Source organism: Chiloscyllium plagiosum, unplaced genomic scaffold, assembly GCF_037043375.1.
Source record: "Chiloscyllium plagiosum isolate Xiang-an unplaced genomic scaffold, Cpla_swu_hap1 HiC_scaffold_10, whole genome shotgun sequence".
NCBI lineage: Eukaryota > Metazoa > Chordata > Chondrichthyes > Orectolobiformes > Hemiscylliidae > Chiloscyllium > Chiloscyllium plagiosum.
In genome coordinates this window covers 47,609,739-47,625,800 of record NW_028270148.1, presented here as the reverse complement: position 1 = coordinate 47,625,800, position 16,062 = coordinate 47,609,739, and the positions used below count along the sequence as shown (strand labels likewise).

Sequence of the window (16,062 nt, the reverse complement as noted above, 5' to 3'; positions counted from 1 at the left end):
AGATTAAAAGAATGGGCGGAGCAGAGGACCTCCGGGTGATGCGTACTACTTTGCTGCCATTTTTATTCTAATGGGAGAGCTTTTCCAAAGACCCTTAACTGCATTAGCACTTCGTCTCCAAGTTCCCTCACCAGTTAGGGAAAGCATCAAAAGGCACATGGTGAACTTTTGTAGCCCATGTCATTGTCCCTCTAACTGAATCTTTTTCCACACAGAATCTTGATAGAATGATGTGTTATCCTGGGCTGATGTGTTATCCAGGATAACACATCAGGAGGAGAAAGTGAGGTCTGCAAATGCTGGAGATCAGAGCTGAAAATGTGTTGCTGGAGAAGCGCAGCAGGTCAGGCAGCATCCAGGGAACAGGAGAATCGACGTTTCGGGCAGATTCCTGAAGAAGGGCTTATGCCCGAAACGTCGATTCTCCTGTTCCCTGGATGCTGCCTGACCTGCTGCGCTTCTCCAGCAACACATTTTCAGCCCAGGATAACACATCATTCTATCAAGATTCTGTGTGGAAAAAGATTCAGTTAGAGGGACAATGACATGGGCTACAAAAGTTCACCATGTGCCTTTTGATACTTCCAACAGTTACAGGAATGGAGGAGTAACCTGGAAATGTTGTTTCTTGGATCTGTCACTGTCATTCTGACATACCTGGAGATCCTACTGAAGGAACTGATTATTGCAGTGAAGTGATTTTTTCCAAGGATGAGAGAAAGTGTTGCCTTTCCAGCCAAGCAAGCATTAATTTAAGTGGCTAAGCAAATCTTAAGAAGTGTCCACCCTGCAGCCTTCAAGTAGTGCACCAAGAGGATCCAGAGCTTCAGAAAGTTTAAATAGTGAGTGGCACAATTCTTTCAGGTGTTTTGGGTTTGGAGAAAAAAAGTTGATACTTTTCAAGTCCCTGTTTGTAAAAACAAACAAACTATTCTGTAATAATGTATCTTTAGATTGTCAATAAAACTATACAATTCACCTCTGAGGTGCTTATGAATTTTTTAAAAAGTCAATCAAGTGTTTGTAATTGGTTTATTTGTAATTGTAGGAAAATAAACATTTGTAACTGAAAGTAATAGAGATTATTGAAAATAACCGTATAACCAGGCTTTTTCTCGGGTACATTATATGTTCTCTCAATCAAATTAGTGCAGGAACATCCAGCTTTTTTAAAATCTCTGAATAAAATGTTCGAGCCAATTTTCCTTTGTCAAATTTAAATCACTTCAAATCAGGACACCTGAGTTCCAAACTACTACATTCTTCAATTTTGAATACATTTTTTTTAAATGGGAAGAGTACTGTGGTGCATCTCAACACTTCTACAATGCTGATTAAAGTAATGGGGAGAAAATGAGGACTACAGATGCTGGAGATGAAAGTCGAGAGTGTGGTGCTGGAAAAGCACAGCAGGTCAGGCAGCATCCAATGAGCAGGAGAATCAATGTTTCGGGCATAAGCCCTTCATCAGGAATTCATCAAAGTAATGGTCAAGCTAACTTTCCAGGACTGAGGTAAAAGACACCCAACATCTAAGACAATGACATTTGAAATTGTCAGAACACTTCATTGTTGGGAACATTCTGACTGATTGTCCAAGGCTTTGAAACTCTCATTCATGGTAGGTTTTCAGGTATTTTCCAAAACCCATTTGTCTTGATGAAGACACACAAAGGGCAGGAAATTGAAATTTCCCTTTAGGCTGTCAATGCCAAGCTGAATATCAGAGGGTATACATATATGGTCTTAAACCTCTTAATGACTGTGAAAAGATTGTATGGACATATTTTTATACAGGAAATTTAAATTGATCATGAAGATGGAACAGTTTTTCAGTGACTTCCAACTCTAGAAGGACACAAAAGTCTAACCCACAGCATGCAAAACCATGAACCTTTATAAAACGGCGGTATAACTTCAATTGGCGTCCAAACTTTAGAAAAGTAAAGCTTCAGAGATTTTACTGAAAAAATTTAGGAGATTTATTTCAGGAATGAGGATATCAGCTATAAGTTAGAGAAATTAGCATTCTTCTTCCAAGACAAGAGAAAATTGAGAGCATGTGGTTGAGGTTTTCAAAATCAGGAGGGTCCCAGATGAAGACATCGAGAAAAGCTGTTGGTAGAAGATTTGAGAACTAGACGAGATAGATTTACGGTAAATTGAAATAAGATATATAAACAAGTTTAGGCTCTTTGGCCACTCGAGACAGGCCTATTATGGACTATACCAAACACCCCTCAAACACATCAAGGAGATAGATAGCCTAACATTTTCTTATTTAAGGGCAAGTATAAGGTGCTGTGTTGATTGGTTACACTGCTCGGTTTTAAGCAAAACAGATTTTAGTCTAACTCAATAGTTAAAATACACACAAAAGAAAGAAGAATTGGAATAACATAACTTTCATTGGAAAACATAACAGAATAATAGGTTATTTAATGACTACACAACAACTGTTCCAATATGGTAATATCCCATAAACACCACATTGGCAAAGGCAAATTCAGTAAAACAGATTGTCTCAAAGGCAGTTCTGTGAGAAAGATAAGTTCCTGTCATCATTTTCTTAAATTGGAGATACATTATCTTGAAACTTTGCCCACAGTCCTAGAATTCACCCACAAGAACAAATTTCTTTTCAGTCTCTGCCCTTTCAAACCTACCCTGATTATTATGTTTCAATAATATCATCCCTCATTCTACTAAACCCAAGTTAATTTAGGCCCAATTTATTTGGCAGTTTAATTGACCAAAAAATTAAGGAGGATGCAAAAGAGAGATGACCCCGAAGGAGGTAATTTTGACTTGTTATGTAACTGCAAGACCATAAGATGGTGAAAAAAATAGGAACAGAAGTATGCCATTCAGCCTGTTGAGCCTACGCCACCATTCAATAGACATTCCTCGTGTTTACTTTCATGTGTTTTCTCTGCAACCCTTGATTTCCCTACTGATTAAGAATCTATCTCAACCTTAAAATATACATGGTACTCTGTCCCCATAGCTCTCTGTGGCAAGGAGTTCTCAAACCTTGGAGAGAAGAAATTTCTACTCATCTCAGACATAAATTGCCAACCCTTAATTCTGAGACTATGCCTTCCAATCCTAAACTCTCTGTGAGGGGAAACATCCTCTCAGCATTCCTGTGATCAAATAAAATCCCTGTTGAGCCCCATAAGAATCCTGTATGTTTCAATGAGATCACCTCTCATTCTTCTAAACTCCACTGAGTTGTCTCAACCTGTTTGACCTTTATTCATATGACAATTTCTTCATACCAGGATCATCCTAATGAACCTTCTCTAAACTGCATTCAATGAAATGATATATTTCCTTAAATAAAGGGATCAAAAATACAGATAGTATTCCAGCATTTTGTCTAGTTGCAATAAGACTTCCATACTTTTATACTCCAAACCCCTTGAAATAAGAGCTAACATTCCCTTAGTCTTCCTGATTACCTTCTGCCCCTGTGTGTCAGCTTTGCATTTGATGCACAAGCACCCCAAGTCTTTTTATGTTGCTGCTTTGAGGTTTTCTTCCTTTAAATAATATTCTGCTCTTTTGTTCTCCCTTCCAAAATAAACAATGTCATTAGCGAGTTTTGAGAAGATTTGTAGCTCAGCTTGATGACAAGTAACAAAATTTGCCACGTCCTCAGAAACAAACCCAAACAAGCAGACGCAACACAACCAAAAGTTAAAGCCACATTACCTTACGTCAAAGACATACAGAAATGACTTCCAGACTATTCAGACCCCTTGGCATCATGATAGCTCACAAACCTAACAACACACTTAAACAGTGATTAATTAACCTAAAGGATACATTAGATACCACAAGCAAAACTAACGTCACTTACAAAATACCATGCAAGAACTGTAAAGAACACCACATTGGATAAACAAATAGGAAACTAGCCACTAGGATACATGAACTAACCACCAAAAGACATGACACACTATCACTAGTTTCCATACTTACTGACAAAGAACGACACCACTTTGACTGGGACAACACACACATCCTAGGATAGGCAAAACAAAGACACACACAAGAATTCATAGAGACATGGCATTCTAACCAGAACTCCATCAGTAAAACATTGACTTAGATCCCACCTATCTTCCCTTGAAAAAAATGGAAATGACATCATTCACCTTAAGAAACCAAGACCTATAAATAGAGAGGTGAGGCATACCACCAGCACTTCACCAGAGACTCTCACTGATGATATTACCTAGTCATGGTGTCAAAACATCTGAAAGCAAACCTTCTAGCTAAGTGAGCTAACTTACTTACTAAACAATGTCATATTTTCCCACATTGTACTGTATTTGCCAACTTTTTGCTCACTTACGTAACCTATTAAAATGTCTTTGTAAACTGTTCCCTCTCACAACTTGCCTTCCCACTTATGTTGTGTTGGCTACAATTTTGTTTACAGTACATTTGTTTCCTTTCTCCAAGATATGAATACATATTGTAAGCAATTGTAGTCCCAGCACTGAATATTCTGAAAGGATTGGATAGATTTGGCAGAGAGATTCTTTCTGCTGGTCAAAATTTCTAAAGGTTGGGGGCATAATCTCTGGGTAAGATGCTGATCATTTAGGACTAAGTTGAGGAGAAATTATTTCACCCAAAGGATTGTGAATTTTTGGAATCTTGTACACTAGAGGGTTATGGTTGCTCCATCAATGAAATATTTTAAAGCAAAACAGACTTTTGCTTTCTTGGGGAATGAAAGCATAATGGGGAGCAGCTGGAAGAGTGCAATTGGAGTTCAAGGTCATCAATGAATGACAGTGCAAGTTCAATTGCCTTTATGGCCTATATCTGCCTCTAGTTCTTGTGAGTGGTTCAAATCTGAAATGAAGATGCCTGAAAAGGAGGTAGAAACAGATTCAATCATGCCTTTCAGAAGAAAGCGGCCTTGTTTAATGTATTTAACAAATACAGACTCGTTGGGGAAACTGTTTGATGTTCTGTAATCTGTTCAGGTCCTGAGAAACGGTTGGTAAGAGTTGATTAATGTTATAATGTTTCCAAAGTTTCGATTGAGTCTTGAATACGTTGCCATATTGACACTTTTTCAGAGGTAGCTCTTGATGTAGAAAAAGGCCCAAACAATATTAAGAGTGTGGGGCTGGTAAGGATTGAAGATATGAAGAAGCAGTGATGGGTTGAAAGAGGTGTTTTAATTTAGTCTATCTTGTAATAGTAAAATGTACAACAAAAACCGTTTTATCAATGAATGAATGAAAACACGTCATAGTAAACAGCGAGTTAGCAAAGAGTTATGAATGAATGATTAGGAATACAATATTAATAAATATAGAAAGCTGGTGAACGAGTTAGTAAATATCTCACAGTGGGATCAACAAGGTTGCTCTTGCAGTGAGCCACCACCGGTGAATGGCCTATTTCTGTGCTGAAATTCTGTTCTCTAATTAGAGTGATAGAGTTATACAGCACAGAAACAGACTAGATATCCTAAACTGATCTAGTCCCATTTGCCAACATTTGGTCTATATCTAAACCCTTCCTATTCATGTTCTCATCCAGATACCTTTTTAATTGTTGTAATTGTACCCACCTTCATCACCTCCTGTGGCAGCCCATTTCATAGACGCACCACCCTTTGCATGAAAATGTTGCCCCTCAGGTCCCTTTTAAATCTTTCCCTTCTCACTTTACATTTTTGCCCTCTAGCTTTGGACTTCCTTATCCTGAGAAAAAGACCATGGCTTTTCACTCTGCACATGCCCCTCTGATTTTATAAACCTCTATAAGGTGTCCCCTCAGCCTCCACCTCTCCAGGGATAAAAAGCCCCAGTCTATTCAGTTTCTCCCTATAACCTTAAACCCTCTAATCTCAGCAGCATCCTTGTAAATCTCTTCTGCATCCTTTCAAGTTAAACATCTTTCTAACAGAATAAAATTGAACACAGTATTCTAAAAATTCTGACATCTGACTCCCCTTATACCTCAGCCTATCAATTCAAAACCTTATTATTCCCTTCTTTATAACTAGACAAAACTTTTCCACTGCATTTTTGACCAGCTTCTTACTTTCTACCCCTTGTAAACTTGAGGTCAATCTAATCTTTGCTGCCTCTGTCTTGACTCAAACCAAGACTGGTCTCTCATCATTCTTCTATTTGTTGATCTACATTGGTGCTGGTAATGTACTGCCTCAATTTTAAAATTGTCAGTCTTGATTTTTCAAGTCCTTTCACAGCATCCCATATACTGACCTCTGCTAATGGCTCTAAAACAATGACTGTCCAAGATATCCACACTCCTTTAATTCTGACCTCTCAACATCACCAGTTTTAATCATTCTATCCAGTTGTGGCCATGACTCCAGCTGCGAAGAATGAATGATTTGGAATTCCCTCATTAAGGCTTTCTGTCTCTTGCTTTCTTTAGTACTTTTAAGCCTTCCTTAAAACAAGTTATTGGTCATCTGCCCTAACAGCTCCTTATGCGTAAAATTATGCTTTTAAATTTCCTGGTGACTTGCCTTGATCTAACTTAGTCGACTAAAAATGATTCATAAATTCAAACTGTGTGCTATAGAAATGATGTTTTCCAAAGAAGATGTGAAAATGAAGTTGCAATTTATTGCTTGAGCAAACATGGAAGAATCCTTAATACATGAAAATGAAGCACGAGTTCTCTCATCATTTTGGCCAATGTTTATCCAGCAATAGGTTATCCATTCGCTTATTTTATTGCTGTTTGTGGAACCTTACACTTTCCAGATGAGCTGACGTATTTACATAATTACAGTGATTACACCTTAAAAATAGCTTCTTGGCTTATGAAGCTCTTTGGATATATTGAAGGATTGAAAGGTGTGTTTTATAGGCTGGTTCATTCTCTTCTCTTATACACTTTTATTAGAGTCAAGTTTCTCCTATAGTAGGAAAAAAAAATAGTTTGCAGTTCTTGACTAAACTATACTGCAATCACTTATGCTGTCTATCCGCTGTACTCATTGATGTTATGGGGACACATTATGCTAGCTCCTCGAAAGTCCGTATTGAAAGGGGAGGACTTGGAAACATGCTAGCAATGAAAGCATATTGGTAATGCTTCTCCCTTTTTGACACATAACTAATGGTGAAACCATGAACCCTTGATCCAATACTGCACATCTTTTTGGTTAAATCCCTCCATCCTTGGCAGCTGTTGCAATCTCTTTAAAACATACTAAAAATAAAATCATTCTCAAAGTCCAAGGTTAGAATCACCTTTCTAACTCAACAACTAGTAGTCATCATCATCATCCCAGAGGACTGCAGAGCTGCTCTCTCATTAGCGAGAAATGATTGGTGGTGAGCTTAAGGTGAGGGTCATCACGCCTCCGGTAACGGGCAAGTTCAGAGAGGTTGGACCCTCATGGTGACCTCAGCTGGTGCAGGAACCTACGTGCTATAGATTAGGAAATGCTCCTTTATCTCATCTATTCCATTTTTTAAATTTTCTACCTTTTACTTTGGCATGTTTTCTACATTGAGTGCAGTATACTATTATATATAGATATAGCTATTGTTCTGTTAATGGTATGGGATCGGACAGCATTTAAAGAGCCAACTCCAAGCTAAACCTTGGACCCTAAATGCTTATTTTTTGTCACAACTTTATCCCTGTGACTGATTTGAAAATCCTTACTCAATTGTGCCAGCAGTGGGAGGCTTGGTATATTCGTTTTGGGAGTAAAGGACAGAAAGATGTCAGAAAGTGATCACACTGAGTTCTGGAAGTTTATCCCAGTTTGTAAATGCTGCATGGCATACGAAGTAACAAACCTGTTTCTCTGTTGAAAGCCTGTACTTGAACACTTAACATAGTAGGGCATTAATTCTCTCAATTTTAATTACATTACTAGATCCAGAAAACGTGGCGTGGATATTATGTTCGAAAGTGCATCCATAATTACTATGACATGAAAAAGTATTTCAAAGGTCTTAGGATGAAAAATGAAATTGTAAGGTAAGCTCCTGCAGTTTAAAATGTATTTGTTTAGAAACTTATATCATTTAAAGATCTGAAGAATTGCAAAATAATACAATGGAATTGTAATTTTAAATATTTTATAAAACGATTATAACCAAATAAGATTTGAAAAGGTAATGACCTAAATCTTCCATGTCCAGAACTTAAGAGTGTGGATGAGTATGAGGACCCTGCATGAATCCCAACCCAGTGATCTCCATGGAAACTGCCCAGTTTGACCTTCTGGGGGAATTCTTCTTCACCCAGGTACCCTCCACAGAAGTATCTGGCTGAGCTGTTCTCATGTACTTATTCACAATGTTTCCTAGGAAACATTATAGAATAAGAATCTCGTCTAACTCTAAGGGAGTTGCACAACTAACTGTCTAACGTCCCTGCCTACCCAACTACTCCTCGCAACTACACTATTTCTTTATCACTTGACTACCCTTGATTTATCTCCAACCTGACTGTCCTCCTGACCCAATCTGTTAACCACAAGTGATTTCTTAACATACTGTCAGTGAGCATCTTCAAAAAAGGAGCATTGTCTTGTCTTTGCTCCAACTGTGCAGTACATGACAGGGATCGCCAAAGGATGCCCTGTTCTTCATTTCTATGAATGTTTGACTGGTTATACTGGGCAAGAAATGCAGAACAGCATTTTGGTGGTTTAAAAATTGAGCAGTAGAAGTCAGATGATTGTCACTCCTCAGAAGATCCTGGCCAATGCATCAAAGTCAAAGTTATGTACATTTAATAACATATTCACAAGGAAATGATTGTCTTCAGGAGTTTTGTCTATTTTTGGTTTCTTGTCCCATCTCATCTTGTCACTGATGAGATACAGTACCCAGCTCTCTGTTGAATTTGAGAGTGGTTGCATCAAAGGGTGTGATATTGAGTCACATAAATCAGAAAAGTTCCTAAAGATCAAAAAAGGAAGTATCATACAATCGAAAATCACCTAATTTCAGCATAACGGATTTATCTGAAGTCTGCCAGGAATTTTATGTGCTGCTTAATATGACCTGCCAATCTTTGGGATATTTGTGACCTTACTCCAGCACTGAAATTTAAATAGTTGAAGCAGAGTGTACCATAACCATCTTGCAGGATAATGCCTACTTTGATCAGATCATTTCTTGCTACCTTTACCACAAATTCATGAATGGCCTTTGGTTTTGAAAAGTGCCCAGCCTACCCCAGATTGCTCAAAAAGGATAAGGTACCTTCAAGGTTTGAACAACTGGTGAAGCTGGCCTTTTTTACACTGCTACTATACAGTAACAACAAAAGTGATGGTTGCTGCTAACAAGATGCTGCCATCAAACCAAAAAGGTGTTCTACTTATCACATAAATATAAATATGCATTTCAGTTCCAGTGCAATGCAAGTATGCAGTCTGGCAGGTTGTATCAAACAGTGTAGCCCTTCGGCTGTTTGTAGCAGGCACGTTTGCAGTTAGACTATACCCAATAAGCCTATGCTTCAAACATTCACAATGCAATATCCAACATTAAACGTGATTCAGAAATTGAACATCATTTGCTGGATAATGTTGTGCATGTGAATAATTACGCTGGCAGCCAACTCAGAATGTGGCATACGAGCATATACCAGAAAGTAACATATGTAAATACACTGGGTGCTGTTCTGTCCAGGCAGAAGTTCCTGCATCTGTTTCAACTCAACAAAATAGGTGACAGCCATTCGGAAGTATGACAAATTTAAACAAGACCTGGCAGTTAATTGTCAGACGTCATGTATTGTTTCATGCTTCATGGCAACACCTCAACCATTCAGAGTCTGCTTGCCAAACAATCAACAATCTTTTCTCTTACAGTAGAAATGTTGTTCTTCCTCTTAAATTATTGGTTCTGAATTGTGCTGATGAATACAAGATAACGTTTTTGACAAAATGAGTCTTTCTTTTTCAGCAACACCCAAACAATTACTGGTTAATTATGGTTCCAGTTTCATTAACTTATCATTATGTAAAATCTTATGGATTCCACTCCATCCCAATCATTTTGGTGGAATAAATAGCTGAAATGCTCTTCAAATGGACAAATCCTTGTTCTGCATAATATTGCAAGTGAAACACTTAAGACAAAATGTTCTGAGGATGTGTCATATCATAGCAGCAGGTAGTAGCCCACTCACTATTGGATATATTGCAGTTGAGCTAGTTTTTGTTTTTTTTTCATTCAAGGTGTAACAAATGAGCTCAGCAGGAAGTTTATCTACACATTCTATTGGAGCAAGATTGGCAAAACTGGTAACTTCTGTAAAAATTAAATTGAAGAAACTCCTAAACAGTGCGTTTACGAATGTTATGTTTGCACAATATAGACTTTATGGAGTGTAAATTTATATCAGGGACATTAATTTTAAGAAACAAATGAAAAATGTACATTCTGCTTTCAAAATAAAATGGAAAGGTCAGGTGACTGTTCCTTTTCATGCCAATGTACAGGGAGTTACTCAAGGCCCTGAGCTATTTTTCATGTCTGGACAAGGCATTAAAATGTGAACAAACTTTTAGGATATCCCATTTAAAAGACTTTAAAATACAACAAACTTTCCAGTAGATTAATAGCTATCTTTATTCAAGTAATTATAGAAACTTGTTCATAGTGTCCTTGAGATTTTCAGCTTTAGACTGGAAATGCAAATAATGGATTTGGATAAAGCCCCATTCTGTCACAAGGACATGTGAATGTGAAACCAATGAGTACCAATTTCAAAATCATCGGACACTATTTTTAAAGATAATGGAAGGCAAATACTATAGTCACATGTCAGAAACCAGGTTTTTGGTAAAAACGAAGGAGGACCAGCAAAGGGACCAGACCCTGCCTAAGATCCAATAGGAGGCAGAGAATTTGGGCTGTATTACTCATGTAATTGAAGAGCAAATACAATTTTTTGCTGCAGGGTTCAACTGGAGAAAAGCCAAGGAAACTTTGTCCTGCAGGTTGTTAACCATTGCGGACCCATCTTCTTCAACCTGAAAAATCTGTTTCTTCAGTGGGCCAAAAGGAAGTCACAAACCATCAATGTTCCAAAGCTGCTGCTTAGGAAAAGCAAGTGATACAGTGATTTTTCTTTTGTGTAATTATAAGGCATATGTGCATGCTATCACTTTTGTAATCACATTTTCTTTAGCATGCGTCCATTTATGAATGGGTGCTGTTTGTAATAAATTTAAGTATGAGGCAGTAAACATTTATACTGTTTAAAATCTACATGAAAATCTGTTATTGTCACTTCTTGAGAGTCAGATCAGTCAGAGGTTTTTAAAACAGAGGCTTTTAAACTTTTTCTCAATTGACTATAAAAATGGGAAACCATTTTGCCATGTCTTCCCTGTCTATAACATATCAAGGGCTCATTTGGATTACGTATGTGAATTGAAAGCAGCAAGTAAACAGATCACTGAAGAAATTAATCAGCGGGATTTCTTGTAATTTCATTGTGATAAATACTTAAGCTGGCCAGGTTTAACACCAAATATTTTGTAGAACAGAAAGGCTTAGGGATAGTCAACATGGCTTTGTGCATGGAAAATCATGACTCACTTACTTGATTGACTTTTCTGAAGAAATGGGCGTTTTCATGTGGACTTCAGCAAGGTGTTTGACAAGATTCCGCATGGTAACTGATTCAAGGTTAGATCATATGGAATCCGGGAAGAGCAAGTCGTTTGGATACAAAATTGGCTTGAAGGTAGGATACAGAGGTTGGTGGTGGAGGGTTGTTTTTTGGACTGGAGGACTGTGACCGACAGTGTGCTGCAAAAAATCAGTGCTGTGTCCATTCTTTTACTAATTTATATAAATGATTTGTATGTGAATATAGGAGGTAAGGTTAGTAAATTTTCAGATGACTTCAAAATTAGTGGTGTAGTGGACAATGAAGAAAGTTATCTCAGAGTACAACAGGACCTTGATCAGATGCGCCAAGGGGTCAAGGAATGGAAGATGGAGTTTAACTTAGTGAAATTTGAGGTTTTGCAGTTTGGTAAGGTAAATCAGGGCAGAGTTTGTACACTTAATGGTAGGGTCCTGGGGAATGTTGCCGAACGAAGAGTGCAGCTTCAAAGTTCCTTGAAATTGGAGTCGGAGATAGATGGGATAGTGAAGAAGACATTTGGTATGCTTGCCTTTATTGATCAGTTCATTGAGTAGAGGAGTTCGATATCATATTGTGACTGTACAGCACATTCATTAGGTTACGTTTGGAATACTGCATTCACGTCTGGTCTCGCTGCTGTTGGAAACATATTATCAAACTTGAAAGGGTTCAGAAAAGAGTTCTAAGGATGTTGCCGGGGTCGGAGGGTTTGAGTTATAGGGAGAGGCTGAATAAGCTGGGGCTTTTTTCCCTGGAGTGTCAGAGACTGAGGGGTGAGTTTATAGAGGTTTATAAAATCATGAGGAGCATGGTTAGGGTGAATAGCCATGGTCTTTTTCCCAGGGTAGAGAGAGACCAAAACTAGAGGGCAAAGGTTTAAGGTGAGAGGGGAAGGATTTAAAAGGTACCTAAGGAACAATGTTTTCATACAGAGGATTGTGTGGGAATGGAATGAGCTGCCAGAGGAAGTAGTGGAAGCTGGTACAATTATGACATTTAAAAGATATCTAGATAGGTATGTGAATAAGAAGGGTTCAGAGAGATATAGCTAAATGCTGGCAAATGGGATTAGATTAATTTAGGATATCTGATTGGCATGGACGAGTTGGATGCATTGATCTGTTTCTGTGCTCTACACCTCTATGACTTAGACTCTAAATAACTGGGAGCATTAATTCCGTTAACTTCTGGGGAACTAAAAGCTGTAGCAGATAGGAACAACTGTACAACCAAAAGGAATGATTCCTGATACTCTTAAAAAATTAGCTATCCATGACATTGTCCAAATGATACTCTCTCACACATACAAAACTTAGATACAAATGAACGTAAAATGCTATTGCAGATTATAATTGTCTCTGTCTCTCTTGTGACAGTTGTGCAGTTTTTCAGTTAAAGTTGATGCTTTAAGGTTGAAGTGAAGGTCTAACAAAGTAAACCATGAGTTTGTTGTAGCAGAATATCTAGGTGTTTTGCTTCCCCAGATGAGCTCTAGCAACAGATTGGGAAGAACTTTCCTCTGTGTTAGGACCATTTTCAATGTATTGCTGTTAATTGCTGTTTCGTGGCTTGCAGTTAGATCAACAGTTTTCAATGGAATTCTCTATCTGCAGATCACCATCTAGCTGATTTTAAAACAAATTGGCTTCACTATGACTTCCAGAAGTTCAAAATCATTTTTTGTACTAAGGTTTGTATGTATAATGGCTCAAATAGTCCTTTGTTGTAGGTTAACACCTTATGGGTTTAAAACAGTCAAGATCCTTGGATTTTGATTCAATTTAATAATAGCCTTTTGAATTAGTTTCACTAAAAGGCGAGATGTAAGATCAAAACTGAAAGAACTGCGGATGCTGTAAATCAGAAACAAATACAGAAATTGTTGAAAAGCTCAGCAGGTCTGGCAGCACCTGCGAAGGGAAATCAGGGTTAACATTTCTGGTCCGGTGACCTCACAGGACCCAAAACATAACTCTGATTTCTCTTCACAAATGCTGCCAGACCTGCTGAGCTTTTACAGCAATGTCTGTGTGTTGTGTTAGATATATAATCATTCTGGAATGTTCCTTTTATTTCCTCTTGTGGCAGGATATTGTTTCAGTTTTCAAAAGTCAGGTGAATCTCTTAAAGCCATCTTTGCAGCTTTTAATATTCAGTTGTAAAATATAAATATTGACAAAGTTAAGAACTGGACCAGGACAATAACAATTTGAGCACTGATCCTAAGTGATCAAAAGAGGTTTGAACCCTCCTTTTAGCAGGCATATTAGACAAGAGAAGCTGTGAATTTATTCCATGTTATCTGAGGAAAGTTCATTGAACTATGAACCGACTAAATTACTATTAGCAAGTTGAGACCTGAAGCATATTATCAATTTGTCAGCAATATTTGTAAAAGGTCTGCTGAAACCAATGTTGAATTTGGCAGAGTTACATTTCTGGCTTTTTATTGCTGGAAGTTTGGAAGATTGCTGGATCTTTGAAATTAGAACTCTCTTAGGAGAACTTATGAGAAGTACTTCTATTTGAAGAATTTAAAAATTATCTCAATTAACATGAAAACTGTGATATCAGACAATAACGAACTCTTAAGCAAACCCTTTAATCAGGAAAAATGCTTTCCTAATTATCTCCAGAGGTCTGGAAAGGACCAAGTGAGAGAGTAAGGTGACAGTAAAAGCACATTGAAGTCCTTCTTGAGTGAAGGCACAATTGGTACGTATGATTGCTGAAGACTTGTATTTTCATTGTAATCAAGACATGTGAAAACCAGCTACCTGAAGTTGAAGAGGGAACCGCAAAGCCAGTCCAGGAAAGGATGCCGTAATAAGTGGGCATCTTTGGTCCTAAGTATGGTGATTAGCACTTCCAAGAATGGATGCAGTAAGAATAGACAAAATCTTCAAGATTATCAGGTTTTTTTTCCCTCTGAAGGGGTAGAAGGACACCTTTCTGTCAAAAAAGTAAACAACTCCATGATCCTGCTCACAGATGCAGGGGCCAACCAACTTTTTAATGCTGGTTAAAGGCAATACTTCTCCTTAGAGAGTTTTGGTGAGTGAAGATGCTATATAGACCATTGAAAGTGGGTACATATCTATATGCTTATTGGAGTCACTTAGATTTTGACTGACTCTCTTGACTGGTTGAATAGGATTGTCAGCAGTTTGCCTGTGGCTGAGATAGGTTGGCTTCTGGATATTTGACTGGAGATAAAGTGTTAGCCTCCACAGTGGCCTTTGCCAATGCAAATTAAGTCAGGGACACAAAGCAGTTACAGAAGGAAGTCCCTGGAATATTCACTGACTGGGCCATTGATTGGATAACTTCCAAAGTAAGTTCCACCAGAAACAGGTGAGCCAGTACTTTGGATGGAAAGCCAGAGGTCTGCCTGGCCGGAAGTGTTTTTGGGAGATTTAAATGGGAAAAGGAGGCGTTCAACATATATTCCTTGTTAAGACTTGACAAGACGTTATGCATTGCATGGGCATCAACAGTTGAAATCCTTAACATACCAGTAACAAAGGGCTCTGGAACAATGCTACCAATTCGTGAGAGCCATAAATAGAGTGTCTTACTGTGAGGACCACCATGATTAGGATGAGAGGTTCATGTTTTCTGTTATTTACAACTAGAGATCCTCAAGTTTTATTGTGTTAAAATTGCATTAATATATAAGCATTAAGGAAATGGCTCCTTTAAATGGATCGAGGAAACATTCCTGGATCAGAGGGAGGAAATCTTATAGTTGAATTATGTCTCCCTTCAGCAAGAAACTCGCTAAACCATATGCTGTGACCAAAGAACACCTTAAAGCCTTCAAAGTTTGTGCGAAGATTTGTAGCTCGGGTGCTCGTTGTTGTGGTTCTGTTCGCCGAGCTGGAAGTTTTTGTTGCAAACGTTTCGTCCCCTGGCTAGGCGACATCATCAGTGCTTGGGAGCCTCCTGCGAAGCGCTTCTTTGATGTTTCCTCCGGTGTTTATAGTGGTCTGTCCCTGCCGCTTCCGGTTGTCAGTTTCAGCTGTCCGCTGTAGTGGTTGGTATATTGGGTCCAGGTCGATGTGTTTGTTGATGGAGTTTGTGGATGAATGCCATCCTCTAGGAATTCCCTGGCTGTTCTCTGTCTGGCTTGCCCTATGATAGTAGTGTTGTCCCAGTCGAATTCATGTTGCTTGTTGTCTGCGTGTGTGGCTACAAACAATAGCCAACCTACTGGACATACAGAACAGAAAACAGGATGCTGAACCTATCAACAAAGACGGCATACTTAAACTACTGGATTTGTGCCTCACAACACACTTCACATTCAACAACCAGATTTACGAACAAATCAACGGAACACCCATGGGATCACCAATCTCGGGACTCATAGCAGAGGCAGTTATGCAAAGGTTAGAACAAACAGTCCTACCA

General features: G+C 38.3%; 1 protein-coding gene across 3 annotated transcripts in view; it reads left to right on the top strand.

The window, feature by feature from the left end:
- The window catches only part of spata17 (spermatogenesis associated 17), a 346,047-nt gene that overhangs the window by 36,401 nt on the left and 293,584 nt on the right, over positions 1-16,062 (top strand). For all 3 annotated transcript variants that reach the window (XM_043695798.2, XM_087991318.1, XM_087991319.1), the window contains exon 5: positions 7,904-8,007. In XM_043695798.2, the coding sequence (XP_043551733.2) occupies positions 7,904-8,007 (104 nt within the window). The remainder of the gene's footprint in view (positions 1-7,903; positions 8,008-16,062) is intronic.